Here is an 18,926-nt window from a genome sequence, read left to right as displayed (position 1 = left end):
ATCGTACTCATAGTTACATGACACCCAGTTTTAACTGACTGTTAACATCGTACTGCTACACGACACCCAGTTTTAACTGACTGTTTACATCGTACTCATAGCTACATGAACCCAGTTTTACGTGACTGTTAACATCGTACTCATTGCCACATGACACCCAGTTTTACGTGACTGTTAACATTGTACTCATAGCTACGAGACACCCAGTTTTACGTGACTGTAAACATCGTACTCATAGCTACGAGACACCCAGTTTTACGTGACTGTTAACATCGTACTCATAGTTAAATGACACCCAGTTTTAACTGACTATTAACATCGAACTCATAGGTACATGACACCCAGTTTTAACTGACTGTTAACATCGTACTGATACACGACACCCAGTTTTACGTGACTGTTAACATCGTACGCACAGCTAGATGACACCCAGTTTTAAGTGACTGTTAACATCGTACGCATAGCCACGGGACACCCAGTTTTACGCGACTGTTAACATCGTACTCATAGTTACATGACACCCAGTTTTAACTGACTGTTAACATCGTACTGCTACACGACACCCAGTTTAACTGACTGTTAACATCGTACTCATAGTTACATGAGACCCAGTTTTAACTGACTGTTTACATCGTACTCATAGCTACATGACACCCAGTTTTAACTGACTGTTAACATCTTACTCATAGTTACATGACACCCAGTTCTACGTGACTATTAACATCGTACTCATAGCTACGGGACACCCAGTTTTACGTGACTGTTCCTATCGTACTCATAGCTACGGGACACCCAGTTTTACGTGACTGTTGACATCGTACTCATAGCTTCGGGACACCCAGTTTTACGTGACTGTTAACATCGTACTCATTGCCACATGACACCCAGTTTTACGTGACTGTTAACATCGTACTCATAGCTACGGGACACCCAGTTTTACGTGACTATTAACATCTTACTCATAGCTACATGACACCCAGTTTTTCGTGACTGTTCCTATCGTACTCATAGCTACATGACACCCAGTTTTACGTGACTGTAAACATCGTACTCATAGCTACGAGACACCCAGTTTTACGTGACTGTAAACATCGTACTCATAGCTACGAGACACCCAGTTTTACGTGACTGTAAACATCGTACTCATAGCTACGAGACACCCAGTTTTACGTGACTGTAAACATCGTACTCATAGCTACATGACACCCAGTTTTACGTGACTGTAAACATCGTACTCATAGCTACGAGACACCCAGTTTTACGTGACTGTAAACATCGTACTCATAGCTACGAGACACCCAGTTTTACGTGACTGTAAACATCGTACTTATAGCTACGAGACACCCAGTTTTACGTGACTGTAAACATCGTACTCATAGGTACATGACACCCAGTTTTAACTGACTGTTAACATAGTACTCATAGTTAAATGACACCCAGTTTTAACTGACTATTAACATCGAACTCATAGGTACATGACACCCAGTTTTAACTGACTGTTAACATCGTACTGATACACGACACCCAGTTTTACGTGACTGTTAACATCGTACGCACAGCTAGATGACACCCAGTTTTAACTGACTATTAACATCAAACTCATAGTTACATGACACCCAGTTTTAACTGACTGTTAACATCTTACTCATAGGTACATTACACCCAGTTTAACTGACTGTTAACATCGTACTCATAGGTACATTACACCCAGTTTTAACTGACTGTTAACATCGTACTCATAGTTACATGACACCCAGTTTTAACTGACTATTAACATCGAACTCATAGGTACATGACACCCAGTTTTAACTGACTGTTAACATCGTACTGATACACGACACCCAGTTTAACTGACTGTTAACATCGTACGCACAGCTAGATGACACCCAGTTTTACGCGACTGTTAACATCGTACTCATAGCCACGGGACACCCAGTTTTACGCGACTGTTAACATCGTACTCATAGTTACATGACACCCAGTTTTACGCGACTGTTAACATCGTACTCATAGTTACATGACACCCAGTTTTAACTGACTGTTAACATCGTACTCATAGTTACATGACACCCAGTTTTAACTGACTATTAACATCGAACTCATAGGTACATGACACCCAGTTTAACTGACTGTTAACATCTTACTCATAGGTACATTACACCCAGTTTAACTGACTGTTAACATCGTACTCATTGCCACATGACACCCAGTTTTACGTGACTGTTAACATCGTGATTGTAGCTACGGGACATACAGTTTTATGGCACTGTTGACATCGTGGTCATAGCAAGGCGGTATTCAGTATTACGATGAATACGAACCACATGAGCATGAATCCACATTCCAAAAGTGCCACTTGCTCTGGCCGGTATTCAGGCCACTGCCACCTTGGTGAGAAACCTGTGACGATACCACTCATCTACCAGGCATTGCTGCACGTAGAATAATAAAGGAGCTTTGGACAAAGATCACAATGAATCATCATATATGTAGGTCATCAAGAAATTAAGTTTCCCTACTTCGTTTCTTGTAAAATAAACGTATTTGGTCGGGAAATAGAAGCATGCCAGACAGACCTATGATGTAGCAATCATATATCGACCGGAAAAGTCTCACCTGGTGTCAATTGCGCAGCAGCAGAGGCTGAAAATTACGGCTCGTATTCTCTCCCCCGCCGCCTGTGAAGTTCGGTCTGTGATCATCCTTTTACGGAAAATGCGACGGGCCATTCAAAAAGAGAGGCATGTAATCTCAGTGCAGGTGTTGTACTGCTCAACCATGTACGGCTCGGCGCTCAGCAACTCTCCTGCAGGAGTTCGGCTGGGAGGTGTTTGAGCATCCATCGTACAGCCTGTCCTTGCTCTCAGTGATTTTCATCTTTTCTTGCAACTCAATAAATTTCTGTCTACCTGTCATCATTTTCACACGGACGAAAAGCTGAAGACGAACGTCATACGCTGGTTTCATTCCCAGGCTGCAGACTTCTACGACAACAGCCTCAATTCTGGTGGTGATATAGCTCCAACATTGCTGTATCGGGTGCCAAAATCATGTGACTGCTGTGTGTTGTCTTTTTCTAAAAGGGAAACTTAAATTATGGATGCCCCGCTCCATGGCTAAATGGTTAGCGTGCTCTCCTTTGGTCACAGGGGTCCTGGGTTCGATTCCCGGCAGAGTCGGGAATTTTAGCTATCATTTGCTAATTTCTCTGGCACGGGGGCTTGGTGTATGTGTCGTCTTCATCACTATTTCATTCTCATCACGACGCGCAGGTCGCCTATGGGTGTCAAATAAAAAGACCTGCACCTGGTGAGCCGAACATGTCTTCGGACACTCCCGGCACTAAAAGCCATACGCCATTTTATTTTCAATTCTGGATGGCCCCCGTCTACTAATGGCGTGTGGCCTCCGAAGAGACATGGTGCAGGTCTTTCGAGTTGACGCCTTACAGACGAGCTGCGCGTCTGTGATGATGGAGCCTTATTTGTGATGAATTCTAGTGCACACACATCCAGCCCCGAGTCAATGGAATTTACCAATGAAGGTTAAAATTCCCGACCCGACCGGGAATCTAACCGGGGACCCACCGGGCCGAAGGCCTACACGCTAACCATTTAGCCATGGACCCGGACAATCACCAAATGAATTAGCATATATAACATAAGTCCCATTTACATTCTACCACAACGAGTGGAATGTTTTGAATGCAAAGTCTGACACGTGAAACAGGTTTTCATATTTGTTATGTTTAAAAATGCTTGCAATTCGCTACTGGAATTTTATGCATGAACAAATAGTGTGGAATTCCATTAGCGTATACTAATATTGAGTACAATTATCTGTTGATATACTGCACATTTTAATGATGCTGATCAATTATTTAATTCGTGCCGTATTTATAAAGCATTCTGTAAATACTGACAGCCTTAATGAAGGCTAACATGTCAAAAATGATCCACGGAAGTTAATTCATAATGAGACGTGTGTGCGTAGTTTAGAGGTCGAAATGAAATTTGCAGATAACTGATTGGGGCTGGAGCATGTATCGTGGCCGCAGCGGAGAGCTATAACAGTGCTGCTCTCATCCTTCGTGACAGAGATGGAAGTCGAACCTTGGAAAACAGAGCGAGAAGGTGCTCTGCTAGCCCCTACACCAGCGTTGTTCGCTCTCGTTGTGCCACAACCTGGGCTCTGCACGCACAAGAGAGCATGTGTTCTACACCTATTATTATTAAAACAATTACGTATAATTACACTCATTAAAGAGAAGTGATCAGTGCTTACTCTTGTGTTTCTCTCGTCCATGCGAAGGAGAAGGTGGACGCTTTAAAATTAGACCTTTTCTCTTTTTGTTACTATTTGCTTTACGTCACACCGACACAGATAGGTCTTGCGGCGATGATGGGATATGGAATGCCTAGAAGTGGGAAGGAAGCGGCCGTGTCCTTAATTAAGGTACAGCCCCCAGTATTTGCCTGATGTGAAAATGAAAAAAAAGGAAAACCATCTTCAGGCCTGCCGACAGTGGGGTTCAAACCAACTATCTCCTGAATGCCAGCTAGATGACGGAAACCGCACGGTGACTCACTTGACAATTGGTTTCTTCAGTCTGTGGAGAGTGGTGAATTAAATTCTGAATAAGTGCTCTTTCAAGATGAGGCGTGGCTTTATTTGTATGGGCGTGCAAATGTGTAAATAACCGGGATTGCTCACGTGAGAATCCGAGAATCATTAATGACCTTAAAATAGGAGTTTGGTGTGCTTTCAATGCTAGAAGAATTGTTGGGTCATGCTTTAACAGAACAGCCCCCATCTGCTACATGGACACAGCCCTCCTACCTGTGTCGGCGCGACGCATAACAGATCGTAAAGAAAACAATTGCAATAATGTTTTCTTGCGGCTTAAAATTTGCACTTTCGTGATTAAGTAAATTTCACCTTTCTTGCCGTCCGCCGTGCAGAAGAACATAAAACCTCACTTTACAGAGCCAGTTCCCTTAAAGATCTGGGGCGAGACTGCTCAAGACTTTTAAGAAAGTCCTTGAAGTTTTTCGTTAGTTATAACAGTTGGTTGTTTAACTGGAGCTTTGTTTAGCACTGAACTCACAGTTTTGAAATTATTCGCAATTAATACAACTTCTAAGTTTCCTAGTATATCGAAACAACGAACATACACTAGAACAAACCTGTAAAAACACATACAGCGAACAATGAATGGCGCGTTTCGTTTTGCAAGAACATCCTCAGATTCTAAGTGACTTGGATCGAGCGCTCCATGAAATATTTCGCGGAGTTCCCTTCTCACTATTCCCAGCAGTTTCGTGCTTTAAACACGAAAATACGCTCTTCAACAAGTTCGCAAACCATGAAACGCACCAAACTAATCAATTACTGCTGTATAAGAAACAAGTACGCTGTACAGGAGCCGAGATCATGACATCACTGGGTGAGCTACAGTATATTGGCATTGGCGTAATTCAGCGGTGGCAAGAGGTCACAGTCCCCTCTCGAATATTATGAAGGAAACGAAATTTTCGTAATATTACAGACATAGAATACATAATTTACAAGCAGACCGTACGTTTTCGTTACTATGTTTAATTTAGCTCAATGACACAAAATTATCTTTGCAATATTATTTTTGCAGAGAAGTATTTGAAAAGTATGTTCAGGTTCATTTTTGAATTATCTAAAAGGAATTACAGTTCCAATGAATTCCGCAATTTGTGAGAAATCTTTTTCATGCTTGGTCCGTTAAAAACATAATGCAGAAACGCAATATCCCAGGAGAGATTTTTCTCTTTGCCTATCAGAAAGAGTACTGAAGTTGCCTTTTCAAAAATAGTTAATGACTTTAATTCAAATCGAAAGATAAAACTTCATTTTGTGTAAAAATACGATGCGTGAACAGATTATGTAAAAATAAATTTTTGATTTTTCCGTGCAGTCTACTTGATTCTTACTTTTACGGATAAGAACAGGCCAAGTAACAGGTAAATTTAAAGTAGGTCCACTATTTAATTCTCTGTGAATGTTATTTACTTTACAGAGATTTGATTAATATATTAAAATTATTAACGTAGAATATTAATGAAAGATAAAGACTATTAGGAATAATTTTGTGGTCGCAAATTGCTCTCAAAAGGGGCCCGTGGTCCCCGGTAATCCCTGCCATCCCAATCAACATGGTCACATAACGCCTATGTGTATACCTATTGGTCAGGCGGCTCGCCCATACATGGCACTGTAGCAGTCCGCTCCTCACTAGCTGGAGAGAAGAAAGGATTCACTTTCGCCAACCTAAGTCTCTTAATATGTCCTTCAATACAGTTCACATAGTGGTCGATACTAGCAAAGAACTCAAAGCTATTAACCACTCACCAATTCCCAATGGAGTTTCTAAATTCGGAGTGTTTTACTCGATCTGGTTCCCAGAGGAAAAATTCTACTTGAAAAATGAATTCGTTGTAATCCCCTGGTGGCACAGATATCCAATTAGTATTTCCCATTCTCGTTAGCTTTCAGAACTTCCCCCACATTCACCCATTACCTTCTCGTATCCTCTTGCGCTATATTCAATTCTTATATTGAAAACGGTTTGATTAAGGTATGCTCTTGATATAATATGTATTTCCCGCTGATTTAACGTAATAAGAATGCATTCACAGTCGTAGAAATTTCTATTATCAACGTTTAATTTTTCTAAATGGTGACATAAATTCATCTCTACGCTTAATTTCTCAATCTCCACAATTTTGGAAAGATTACCACCGTACAACATATGTCACTTAACGAGCACGTGACGTTTAGTGAAATGTAAGAAGGGGACAGGTCGTTGAAGACAGGCCGCACAGAAACGAGACAATGAACAATCGATTGTTTACCATTTAAACAATTTCTTGTATCAATATACTTCTTTAAATGTCTCCCTCGACTTCTCTTACTCTCCATGGCCTAGACCAGTATTCTCCCAGGTAAACTATCCTCCTCCATTCGCCTCACATGACCGCATCATCGAAACCAATTAATGCGAACTGCTTAATCCAAAGAGTTTATTCTTTTATCTAATCATACTCAAAGCCATTGCCCTTGGCTAGGATCGAACCTGGTGTCTTGGGAACAGAAGGACAAAGACTGACTGCGTCACTGAAGACAGCTTTTTAAATGAGATGCGATAAAGCATTCGCATAACTGAGTGACTTCCTCAGGAGAACGAAGTCGACTTGAAGAGAGTTGTTAAAAACGGCCACTGGTGACTGTGCCCAAAGCTCTTCGTCCTCTCGCCACGCCGAGAGTAAGATGGCAGCGAGTATGGGGCGACACTGTGCTAGTGCTGATGTCGTGTCGCACAACACACGATGTGATGTGATCTCCGTACAGGCCATGAAGGCCCTTGGAGGGGTAGAGTGGTTAGCTCTGCGCCTGACCGCCTTTGCCTCTAGGAAGTAACCTGGTACTCATTTTTGGTGTAGGCTGAGTGAACCCCAGGGCCGGAAGTGGAAATCTCATTTCTTAAATTTTTTGACTTCCTGGCGGCGAATCGAACCTACGTCTTTCCGGGTGAATCGAGCACGCCTTTACCGCCTCGGCCGGGCAGCCCATTTATTATTATTATGATTATTATTAATATAAAATACTACCTTTTGTTCTTTATCTCGTTATTCTCATGGGCGAAGTGAACTCGTGTCTTCGACCCGATGTGTTGCAGCTCTTTTCAGGCACACCCCCAATGGAGGTGAGCTGCAGGTACCATTTGAACCACATACCAGCCTCCTGCCATGTTTAAATTTCTGGCAGTACCGGGAATCGAACCCTGGCCTCCGAGGACGGCAGCTAATAACACTAACCGTTACACTACGGAGGCGGACGTTTGTTCTGGTGAGCCTATGGAATAAATTGTAATGGTTATATGTTCCACTAACTATTTTTAAGGTTTTTAGAATTGCGTTTATTGAATAAAAACATTTGGAAGAGAAGAGAGCTTTTACACTCGGACATAGCCATGTGGTAGCCGGCATAAATCGCACTTCCTGCACTGCTAGGCTTTGTCTCTACTCCCTGAACCCACTGTTGTTGCGTCATCTTCCCTAAACTGTACGTTTTCTGATGGCATTTCAGTTTGCCATAACGGTAGACCATTCAGCGTAGGACAACCTATGAACCCTAGTTCTGAGTTGCCTCGGTGCAGAAAATGGTAGTGGACAGCAAAGTAAATTAATTTAAAATACGCTATTCATTTGTTTCAACATTTCTATTCTTGTCTTATAAACTCATTTGTGTAGATCAACATTACACAACATTAAAGGTTAAGTGCAGGGATTTTGTGAAGGAGATTTCTGTCACGGAATTGAACAGATTGTTAGTTTTGCCTGGGCAATTATTGTACAGTGGACAAATACGTACTTCCAGACAAGAGCGGACGCGATGAGGACCATGGCGACGAGCAGCACAGAACACACGACGATAACAGCCAGGGACGGGATGGCGGGGCTGCTATGGAACTCCGCGTCTATCACCTGCAACAACGCAACATGAACATATTACATCTCTATGGCCGCAATATACATGGAGCACAATCGAATTCCCCATAACTGGTGCATGGTGAAGGTAGGAAGGGTGTAATCCAGTATGGGAGGGTCGGGGAGGCCAGGTTTATGCAAAACACTGAAATACCACAGACATGGGGCCTCGTCCAAATTCACGAAAAACATCAAAGATATCAACAATGTGTTCCTCACAATAACATACCAGATATTTCGACGAAGTGTCCAGTTAATCTCAAGTCTTCCAATGAAGTATATAGCCTGTCTGAGATCTACCACATTTTACGTTTTCGTTGTTGCAAGAACTAGGACACTTTTTTCTCTTTATGATGAAAATAGTCTCCTGAATGTTAATTAGGTTAAGAATTATTTTTAACAATGTTCGTAATATATTACAATATGTTACTGCACTGTCCCAAGTAAGCCGCTTTAACAACAACAACAACAACAACAACAACAACAAGAATACAATTACCTTACACCAATAATCTCAGTTTTCACTATGATCCTGACCTCACGATTCATTACAGTTTACTGTTTTCACAACGGATTCCAGACTCATTCCCAAACGAAGAACAAAAAGCCCCCATTACGCAAATGTTCAAGTCTAACAAGGCACCAGACAGACATCAATGATCAACTACCATATCGTTACGTGCCGGCCCCCTTCGGTATTTCCTGTCAGGGATTAGCGAGTCGAATCGGGGACCTCACAACCTGTCTGAGGACATGCCGCGGCCTCTTCCTCCATTGTTCCGTTCGTCCAGTTTCCCCGTGTGCGTTCTCGAACATGAAACGAGAATGTTCCGTCTCTGGCTGAGTTCTGAGATTCTAGTACTATATCATCAGGATATAGAATGAATGAATGAATGAATGAATGAATGAATGAATGAATGAATGAATCAATCAATCAATCAATCAATCAATCAATCAATCAATCAATCAATCAATCAATCATCTGCATTTAGGGCTGCCGCCCAAGTGGCAGATTCCCTATCTGCTGTATACCAATCCTTTGCTTAAATAATTTCATACAATTTAGAAATTTATCAAACATCTCCCTTGGTAAATTATTCCAATCTCTAATTCCTCTTTCTAAAAGGAATATTTTCCCCAATTTGAATTCCAGATTGCGATCTTTCCTACCTTTTAAAACACCACTCAACCTTATTTTCTACAAATGTAATTCCGCGCCATCTCTCCACTGACATATTGGAACATACCGATTAGTCGAGCAGCTCGTCTCCTTTCTTTCAAGTCTTCCCAGTCTAAACTTGGCAACATTTTCGTAACGCTGCTCTTTTGTCGGAAATCACCCAGAAAAATCGAGTTGTTTTCCTTTAGATATTTTCCAGGTCTCGAATTAAGTAATTTTGCGAGTGTGACCATACACTGGAAACATACTCTAGTTGGGGTCGTACCAGAGACTTGTATGCCCTCTCCTTTACATCCTTATTACCACTCCTAAATACTCTTATAATGTGAAGAAATGTGTAATCTTTATTTACAATCCCGTTTATGTCATTAGCCAAAAGAAAATCATTCCGGAGGCGAGACGCGAACAGTCAGTTCAATAGTTGGAGTCGGGCAGTGCCGGCAATTGCTGCTGTTTCGAGGTGTCAAGTGTGTGGTGGGTGTTCCACCAGAGACAGCGTGCAGAACAGCTTGTGCGTGTAGAGTTGTTGTCGTTGTTCTGAGGAATATCGCAATGCTCGTTACCGCTGTTCAGCTGTTGTTATTTAGTTGTCATTGTTAAGTAGTTCATTGTGTGGAGCTGCCACGTGCATTGACTGTGTCGACTGAGTGAGTGGCGGACTCTACCTGGAGTCGTGCCAAAGAACAGTTGTCGTGTGTTGTTGTGGTGTTCAAACCTGTCTGTGTGCAGGTACTCCGTGCAAAGTGACTGAGCGTTCGGAGCGAACGTGAAAGGAGGAGCCTGTCAATAATATAGCCCGTACCAGGTAAAGACTGCCCAGCTGGAGTCCTGGAGTGCTGACCATAATTGTGTGTGCACTAACTGGGGCACAATGAAACAAATTGGATCGATAAAACAGATAGTGTTTTATTCGTAACAAAAGTGTCGCGGTGTGTCCTCGGGGTGGCTGAGAGGTCTCCGGTCTGGTTTACCGATTCCGTGCAGGAAATACAAAGGGAGCTAGGGCAGGGCTGGCACGTAAAGATATTTTATTAGCACAAACGAGGAAACTGCCGGATTCCTGTTCAGAATAACCCATTCTGTCACGCTGTGGACAGCCTGCGTTATGACAACAGGCGCGCAGCATTGTTCTCGTATCTTGACTGATCATCTTACCATGTTTCATTCCAGTTGGTGCTTTAACTCTTTCATGGTTAATTTAAAATTGCAGCAAATATCACCATAATTAAGCAAGTAAATATCGTTTGAAGGCAGCCCTGAATATGGTCTTCCGTGGTTTCCTATTTTCACACCAGACAAATGCTGGGGTTGTACGTTAATTAAAGACACGGCCGCTTCTTTCCCGCTCCTAGCCCTTTCCAATACCATCGCCACCATAAGACCTGTCTGTATCGGTACGACGTAAAGCAACTTGTAAACAAAAATAAATAAATAAATAAATAAATAAATAAATAAATAAATAAATAAATAAATAAATAAATAAATAAATAAATAAATAAACATTATGTTTATGATGTCTTGATTTATAATTCACCGAAGTTTCATTTCAACCGGTCTGGTCTAACCCAAATAGTCTACCGTCACATCAAGTACCGTCAGTGTTTTGAGTAGCTGAAGTAACAATTTTCTCAGATAGGGGTTCTGCACTTGCTATCAAGTCTTCAGAAGCAAGCATTCCACATTTACGGCAGAACGGGTGTGGTGCAGGGAATATATATTGACACGTTCAGTATATTTCCACCTCGACTGAAAGGTAACTTGTGAAAGCCTAGTACAGTGCGATTACAAACATCGTGCACAGGAGGCAAGCTTACTGTACAGTAGGGGAAGTAGGCTGACCATATTTTTAATTTCCCATAAATACAAGGTGTAGGAAGTAGCCTCCGTGGCTCAGACAGCAGCGCGTCGGTCTCTCACCGCTGGATACCGTGTTTCAAATTCCGGGCACTCCATGTGAGATTTGTGCTGGACAAAGCAGAGGCGGGACAGGTTTTTCTCCGGGTACTCCGGTTTTCCCTGTCATCTTTCATTCCAGCAACACTTTCCATTATCATTTCATAGCATTTATCAGTCATTAATAAATCACCTTAGGAGTGGCGACCCCATTGTAACAACAGCCTGTATATGTTTCATTCATTACATCCTTGACCCGGTCAAAGACTGGGAAAACAGGTTGTAGGTTTTCACAGGGTGTAGGAATGAGGAACAACCAAACTTTCAGGACACTCCTGACACGTGGGAGAGGAAAATACTTTGTATGGACATGGATCCAGCAACGCTTTAATTCCACGTTAGAATGTTTTTTTTAAAATTTGTTTTACGCCACACCGACAAAGATAGGTCTTACGGCGACGATGAGATAGGAAAGTGCTAGGAGAGGGAAGGAAGTGGCCGTGGCCTTAATTAAGGTACAGCACCAGCATTTGCCTGGTGTAAAAATGAGAAAACCGAGCTCGATAGCTGCAGTCGCTTAAGTGCGGCCAGTATCCATTAATCGGGAGATAGTGGGTTCGAACCCCACTGTCGGCATCCCTGAAGATGGTTTTCCGTGGTTTCCCATTTTCACACCAGGCTGTACCTCAATTAAGGTCACGGCCGCTTCCTTCCCATTTCTAGGCCTTTCCCATCCCGTCGTCGCCATAAGACCTGTCTGAGTCAGTGCGACGTAAAGCAAATAGCAACAAAAATGAGAAACCACGGAATACCATCTTCAGAGCTGCCAACAATGAGGTTCGAACCCATATTAGAACCAATTTTCTACAACAACGCACAGTAAATTAACGTAGAAAACACACGGAAGAACAGAACGTCTAGCATACCACAGGAAACTCTTTCTTGCACGAACGGTTCAAGTGCCCTCCCTTAGCACGGATTTCTGTATCAACCCGCTGTCGCATTGAATCCCTGGAGTTTAGCAGTCTTCCACAATACGGGGTTCGATACACAAGATTTCATAGGCACTCACAAATAAATGTGTAGTGGGTTTAGGTCCGGAGAGCGTGGAAGCATGTAGTACCCGTCGTTCATGGGACAATCATACAACTCCCCAGCCATTTTCCGCCAATATTGCCGGGCTGAGTGGCGCTGGTCTTCTGACCCCAACGTGTCAGGTTCGATCCTGCCTCAGTCCAGTGTTATTTGAACGTACTCAAATACGTCAGCCTCTGTCGGTAGATGTACTGGCACGTAAAATAACTCCCACGGGACAAAATTCCGGTGCATCGGCGTCTCCGAAGACCGTAAAAGTAGTTAGTGGAACGTAAAGCAAATAAGATTATTAATATTCGGGCTGGCAGTTTTACTTGGGACGCAGCAGTAAGCCCATCTATCGGAGATGAATGGCAGCAAAACGGACAAATCACATCACAACAATGGTTAATGTAATGTTATTGTTGATCACATTTATGAGCTTACGATGTTGTAATATCACGACTCAGTGATATTAGGGAGTCCTTTCTTCTTTCGTGACTCCCTTTTTATTATTCTTCAAACGAGGGTTCCTTCACGGGTTTTCTCATTTTTTATAATCATCTTCACAAGTTTCCTTGTCGATATGGACGGATGACCACGCAGTTTTACACCTAAAGACAATCATGACAAAAACTATCGCCAGTTAACACGATGGAACAATATTTCCATGTTAGCAATGCTCGGTGTTGATACGGATTAAATAACAACAGTTCAAATTCATGTCATTCTATTATCATAGTCGGTAAGGTAAAATTGCATAAGACATAAATGATCGGAAATTGCATTCCCTGTAACATTTGTTATGTAGTACTTTTTCATAGGACCAATAACATAGGTAGTTAAAAATGGCGTCTTCCCCAAAACTACTATTTCAGCCACCATGAATAAACTTATTTATAGTCTAGACCAGGGCCTCTCAGGGTGCATGCACTGTGCACGGTGCAAAACACGACTTCGCTTGGTTGACCGGAGTGCAGACCCCCACTCCTCGATTTGGAGCAATAGCGCTGTCTCTCTTTTTCCCCACGCCTGTCTCGCTCACTCCGCCTGTCTCATTCTTCCTCACTTGCTCCGTAGCGCTCCAAATCCGAGCCGAGTTGAGCCGAGCTTAGCCGAGTAGCCCAGAGACGAAGTGTTGGTCCGAGCCGAGCCGAGTGGGACCGATGCACTGTGCACAGGAACTCTGCGCCTCAGTTTGCACGCGTGAGATTTTGGGCTTTGAGAGGCCCTGGTCTAGACTGTAGTGTCTTAATCCCTGACTTTACATACCGATTTTCATTAAATTCTGTTCACCCATCTTCTCGTGGTTCGGCGCTGATATGGACTTAGCAACGAAAATCGAAATTCATGAAAATCTCTGTTGTCATAACCGGTACGGTAAAATGAATAAGATATGAATGATCGGCAATTTAATTCTATATAACATTAGTTATTTAGTATTAGTCGATAGGACCAATACTAACATATATATTTACGAATTAAATTTTAGGTCTTCCCCTATACAACAATTTCATTCAGCATGATTAAAATTTTTATAGCCTAAATTGCATTCCCGACTTTAGATACTGAGTTTCATTAAATTGTCTTCAGCCGTGTTTTTGTGATGCGCGAACAGACAGACAGAGTTATCGGAAACTTAGAAAGTGCATTTCCTTGTTACTGTGAACACGACCGATACACTGATGCCATTCTTTTTAAATTCTGAACAATGCACAGACAACGTTTGCCTTCTACATGTGAGGCACGTGTCAGAGCGATACTCAATGTACCAGTGCTACCGAGCGAGGTCTCATCACGTACCTATCAGCTTATAGTCAGTACGAAGCCCTCTGTCGGCAGCACTGAAGATGGTTTTCCGTGGTTTCCCATTGTTCACACCTGGCTACATGGCCACGATCGCTTCCTTCCCACTTTTCTACCCCATCGTCGCCATAAGACCTCTCTGTGTCGGTGCGACGTAAAAAAAAGAAACTCTCAATTTGATACTGGTTAACTGGCATCAATGTGGCCGGGTCCTTGACTGAATGGTCAGCTCAGAGGGCCCTGCCAGGTCGACGGTTTTTAACTGCCTATGCTCGATTCGTCTGGCTCAGTTTGTGTTCCACATAAGGTTGTGTCAAGAAGGGCATCTGGTCGTCAAACTCGGTCAAACCCACATGAAGAGCAGCAAATAAACTGGGTTAAATGTAAACAAGAAGAATGTAACTGAGGACCAAACATGGAAAAGGGTGAAAGTGCCAGACACATGTTTTCGAGTAAACGCCAATAATAGAGTTCCCGAGCACAATGGCACATTCACCGTTCTCTACCAAAGGAGTCCAGGAATTAATGATTACCGACGGCCTTTGAACATTTTATATAATTACATAACAATATTTAGCTTCTATAAATTTAATTTCTTTAATTAAGTGGCTCAGAAATTAGAAAATACAAGAGTGACAGCACATTGACACAATGGGCAGCACAGATGATTTCCAGCGCGAGACGCTGGCACATTCATCCTTTCCCCACCAAACTCAGCTGGGCACATTGGACTGTGGCTCTAGCTGTTGAACTTCCTACCAACTAAACTAGTGACCTCAGGCACATGCACCATATGCGGCATGGCTAATACATCCTCTATTACAAAAAAAAAAAAAAAAAAAAAAAAAAAATCATATTTCGACACTTCCACCCTTTTCCATCGTTCGTCCTCAATTGTACATTTACGCAGGTTGTACGAAGTAAAGCAAACAAAACAAGTAGTAGTTTATTGCTCTATTAAATAAATATTGAATTATGTATTTTATACATTTTCTTTTGTTTTTAAAATGAAAGTATTTGCTAGTGGTTTTTTTTTACAGTTTGTTTTACGTCGCAGCGACACAAAGGTCTTACGGCGACGATGGGATAGGAAAGGCCTAGGAGTGGGATGGAAGCGCCAGTGGCCTTAATTAAGGTACAACCCCAGCATTTACCTGGTGTGAAGATGGGAAACCACCGGAAACCATCTTCAGAGCTGCCGACAGTGGGGCTCGAACCTACTCTATCCCGGATACAAGCTCACAGCTGCGCGCCTAACCGCACGACCAACTCGCCTAGTCATCTTTAAGTCAGTCTTTATGCATGTTGATTAGGTTAAGAATTATTTTAAACATTGTTCATGGTATCTTACTGGACTGCCTTGAGTATACGACTTTAACAAGTGTGTTGTTTTCTATTTCCTCCTGGAGCTGTGTGCAGGTGAGGTCAATAATGTTATTGCTTTTACGTCCCACTAACTACTTTCGATGGTTTTAGGAGACGCTGAGTTGCCGGAAGTTTGTCCCGCGGGTTTTTTTACGAGTCAGTAAATAATCTACCGACACGAGGCTGACGTATTTGAGCACCTTCAAATGCCACCAAATCTGCTAATTTGTGGTCGGAAGGTCAGCGCCTTAACCGTCTGAGCCACTCAGTCCGGCACACGTGAGATCAACTTTTACACTGTGGGTTTAACCAGTCTTAGTAGCCGTGATGTTGGTAACAAGGACTCTAGAATTTAGCACAGCATCGTTATAAACTTTTTTGTATTTTTAACCCCCCCCCCCCCAACTCTCGATGATAATAATTGCAACAGATGTACACCTCTCCCGCTCATTTAATTGCGCGCCTTCTCTACGGCCATCTATGCCAACGGACTTGAACTTGTAAACTCCCAAAGTATTCCGCCTTCTACAGTTAGATGTCTCTACCGTCGATTTGTTAGTTCACTACGCGGACTAAAACTAACTACTTGATGGAGTAATATTTATTCTGGGAGTTGGTAAACCTTTTCCTGAGAATTGCTTTTTTTAATGTACCGAAGTTTTCAACACTTCAGCTGGTTCCTCCTTTATTGTAATGTACCTATCAAGATGCTTGGAAATATGTTCTCTAGCCAATTAAAAAACCGGGGGTGTGTTAAGGAATCCAACATATCAGCAAAGTGTTCTGGAAGCTTTCCCTTACTGAACTATAAAATCAGGGCACTTTAGGGCCATCTTGTCTGAATTACTCCAGTGCTTTGGGAGTGCGACTTGACGGAGGCCTAGGAGGCAGGGGCGCCGCCTGTTTGTAGAACATCAAGCGATACAAGGTAATGGCAGAATTTACCTAAACATGTGATAGCGCCTGCGGGTAGTTTGAGGGGAAGCTGTTTTCTGTTAACGTCATGTTTTAATCTGGTGGTTTAAATGTAGGATTATCGGCGAAGTCTGAGGACTCTGTTTCTATTCCCTACTCGGAAATATGTAATATAGGGGAACAAGGAGTTGTGACCCTCTGTCGTTTCACATTCAACCTTGCACTGAGTGACTAAGTTTCCAATCTCAAAATTTTGTAAATTTTGTCTTGGCTTAAAATGTTCCGGATTTAGTCACCCCGCTTGTAGTATGCGATTAGCCTCTGTATCTTTGAGCCGTAAACCCACTTAAGTTTCTAGTAATTTCTATATGGAGTAGTGGTGTTTCGCCACCTTACAGTTTGTTTATGGCCGGTTATGTGCAACATTTCTTTTTACTATTAAGGCTATGTAGTATGGGCAGTTAGGCCCTGTTTATTCTGTAACTGTTTCTTGGTTTTGGTTCCCCTTACGAACAGTGATCAATCTTACTGTGGAGCAATTGATAAGCCCAACCTGGGGCAAACGTGTATGTGTAGTGCACCTGCTCGGAGAAAATCTTGCTCTTCTACATTTTGTACCTGTCAAGTGCAATAATGCTCTTCTCTATGTAAATTAACAACTTGGTAATTATCTCAAGATTTTGTACCTGATTTCCGTACTTGTAAGGCCCCGATATTGTTAGAGCTGAGGAGCTCATTAATAACCTGTTCTATTGCTTGCTATTCATTCAGATTTTCTATCTCTCAATTTTAAAAGGAAAGAAATCAATTTTTCAAATTTGTTGGGTTAAATGCTGCTCTAAGTAATTCCTTGTCCAGCCATTCAACTCAGGCGATTCCTATTCCTCTGTGAGCCACGGAAACTCCGTAATAATTGTACCGGGCGGTACACCTCCACGCCGCTAATTCTAACATTGCGCCAGTTGAGACTCCTCTGCTGGAGAAAGCCTGAACTTTAACAACCATGTTAATTCTGAAGTTTCTCAGAAGATGTCGCTATTGTAAATTTTGAAGAGTTCTGAACTGTGTCCTTTTCGATTTACATTTGTTTTCTCTGTAGTGAGAAGTGTGAACATTCTCTTCTAGATGACACTACTGAAGAACTACAATTGTGCACCCTGGTGCGAAGTGAAGGAACTGTTTTTTGAGAAAATTTGTGTTCATAAGTTTGTTCTTTGTTAAATTTCTTTCAGTCTTTTTTTTGGGTTGGCAGTATAACCCTTTTCTTTCCGCTTGTTTTGAATGTAGCCAATCAAAAATTTCTGTAATTAATTTTCCACCAATCCTAGGTGTCTTCTTCAGTTTTGACTTGTAATCTTTAGCCGACCAATAACATTTTGTGGGCGGGTTGTAATCATTCATGAAACGTCTCGAATTTTCTGCGAGGGTATATAAACTGCTGATTTTCTGGTCTCCTGGCCACTTCTGTAACATCTTTCCTAGTGTGATTATGTAGCAGGGGGCGGGAAGCGCCTCTTCCTTCGGGCAGCAGTTCTTCCATAAGGTAATGGCCTTTTAATAACTTCATTTCTTGCTAGCTCAGCAGTTTAACCCTCGGGGCAGGTTCGAAACTTTTATCATGTAATCTTCCTTTAAAATGTAAAAGACACTTGGTATAAATTCCGTCTCTTTAACTACAAATCGGGATAGAGAGTGCTTAACCCTCTCGAGCTCCCTCTCATATTGTTTTTGAGATGACTACATTTTCATAACCGTTTTTCGTCGCTTCATAATGTAATAAAGTTTTCCTATCGTGTCACCTCCGTAGTATGGGATTAGCCCTTGCATAAGCGGCCTAGTGCCAAATAGGTTTTAAAAAGGTGTATTAGGAGTGCAAGTTACGCCTCCACTCATGTTGGTATTTTGGGGCCATGTAATTATCCTGTTTCTTTACTGAATAGGCCTCAGTAGGTTGGGTATTTTTACCCCAGTTCTTGTGTGCCTGGAGGGCAGCTTGAAGGTAGAGTTTGGAGTGGCCTTTGAATAGGCTTGAACTTTGAGAGCGGGTTGCTCTTTCTTAAATTGTATTTTCTGTGTGCCTCGAGCCGGCTTTACTGGGTAATTGGGAGCTAGTACTCCTTGGCATGGTTGGGGTTTTCTGCCCCTTTGATGAACGTTGTTCATATGTAAAGTTT

At 42.3% G+C, this 18,926-nt stretch overlaps 1 protein-coding gene across 1 annotated transcript in view; it reads right to left on the bottom strand.

Annotated features, from left to right (window-relative positions):
- Positions 1 to 18,926, bottom strand: part of pxb — a 281,818-nt gene that overhangs the window by 106,116 nt on the left and 156,776 nt on the right. Inside the window, exon 3 of the mRNA XM_067142350.2 lies at positions 8,404 to 8,516. Coding sequence (XP_066998451.2) covers positions 8,404 to 8,516 — 113 coding nt within the window. The remainder of the gene's footprint in view (positions 1 to 8,403; positions 8,517 to 18,926) is intronic.

This window comes from Anabrus simplex, chromosome 2, assembly GCF_040414725.1.
Source record: "Anabrus simplex isolate iqAnaSimp1 chromosome 2, ASM4041472v1, whole genome shotgun sequence".
NCBI lineage: Eukaryota > Metazoa > Arthropoda > Insecta > Orthoptera > Tettigoniidae > Anabrus > Anabrus simplex.
The sequence above is the reverse complement of the archived record's forward strand: the minus strand, read 5'-3'. Positions and strand labels throughout refer to the sequence as shown.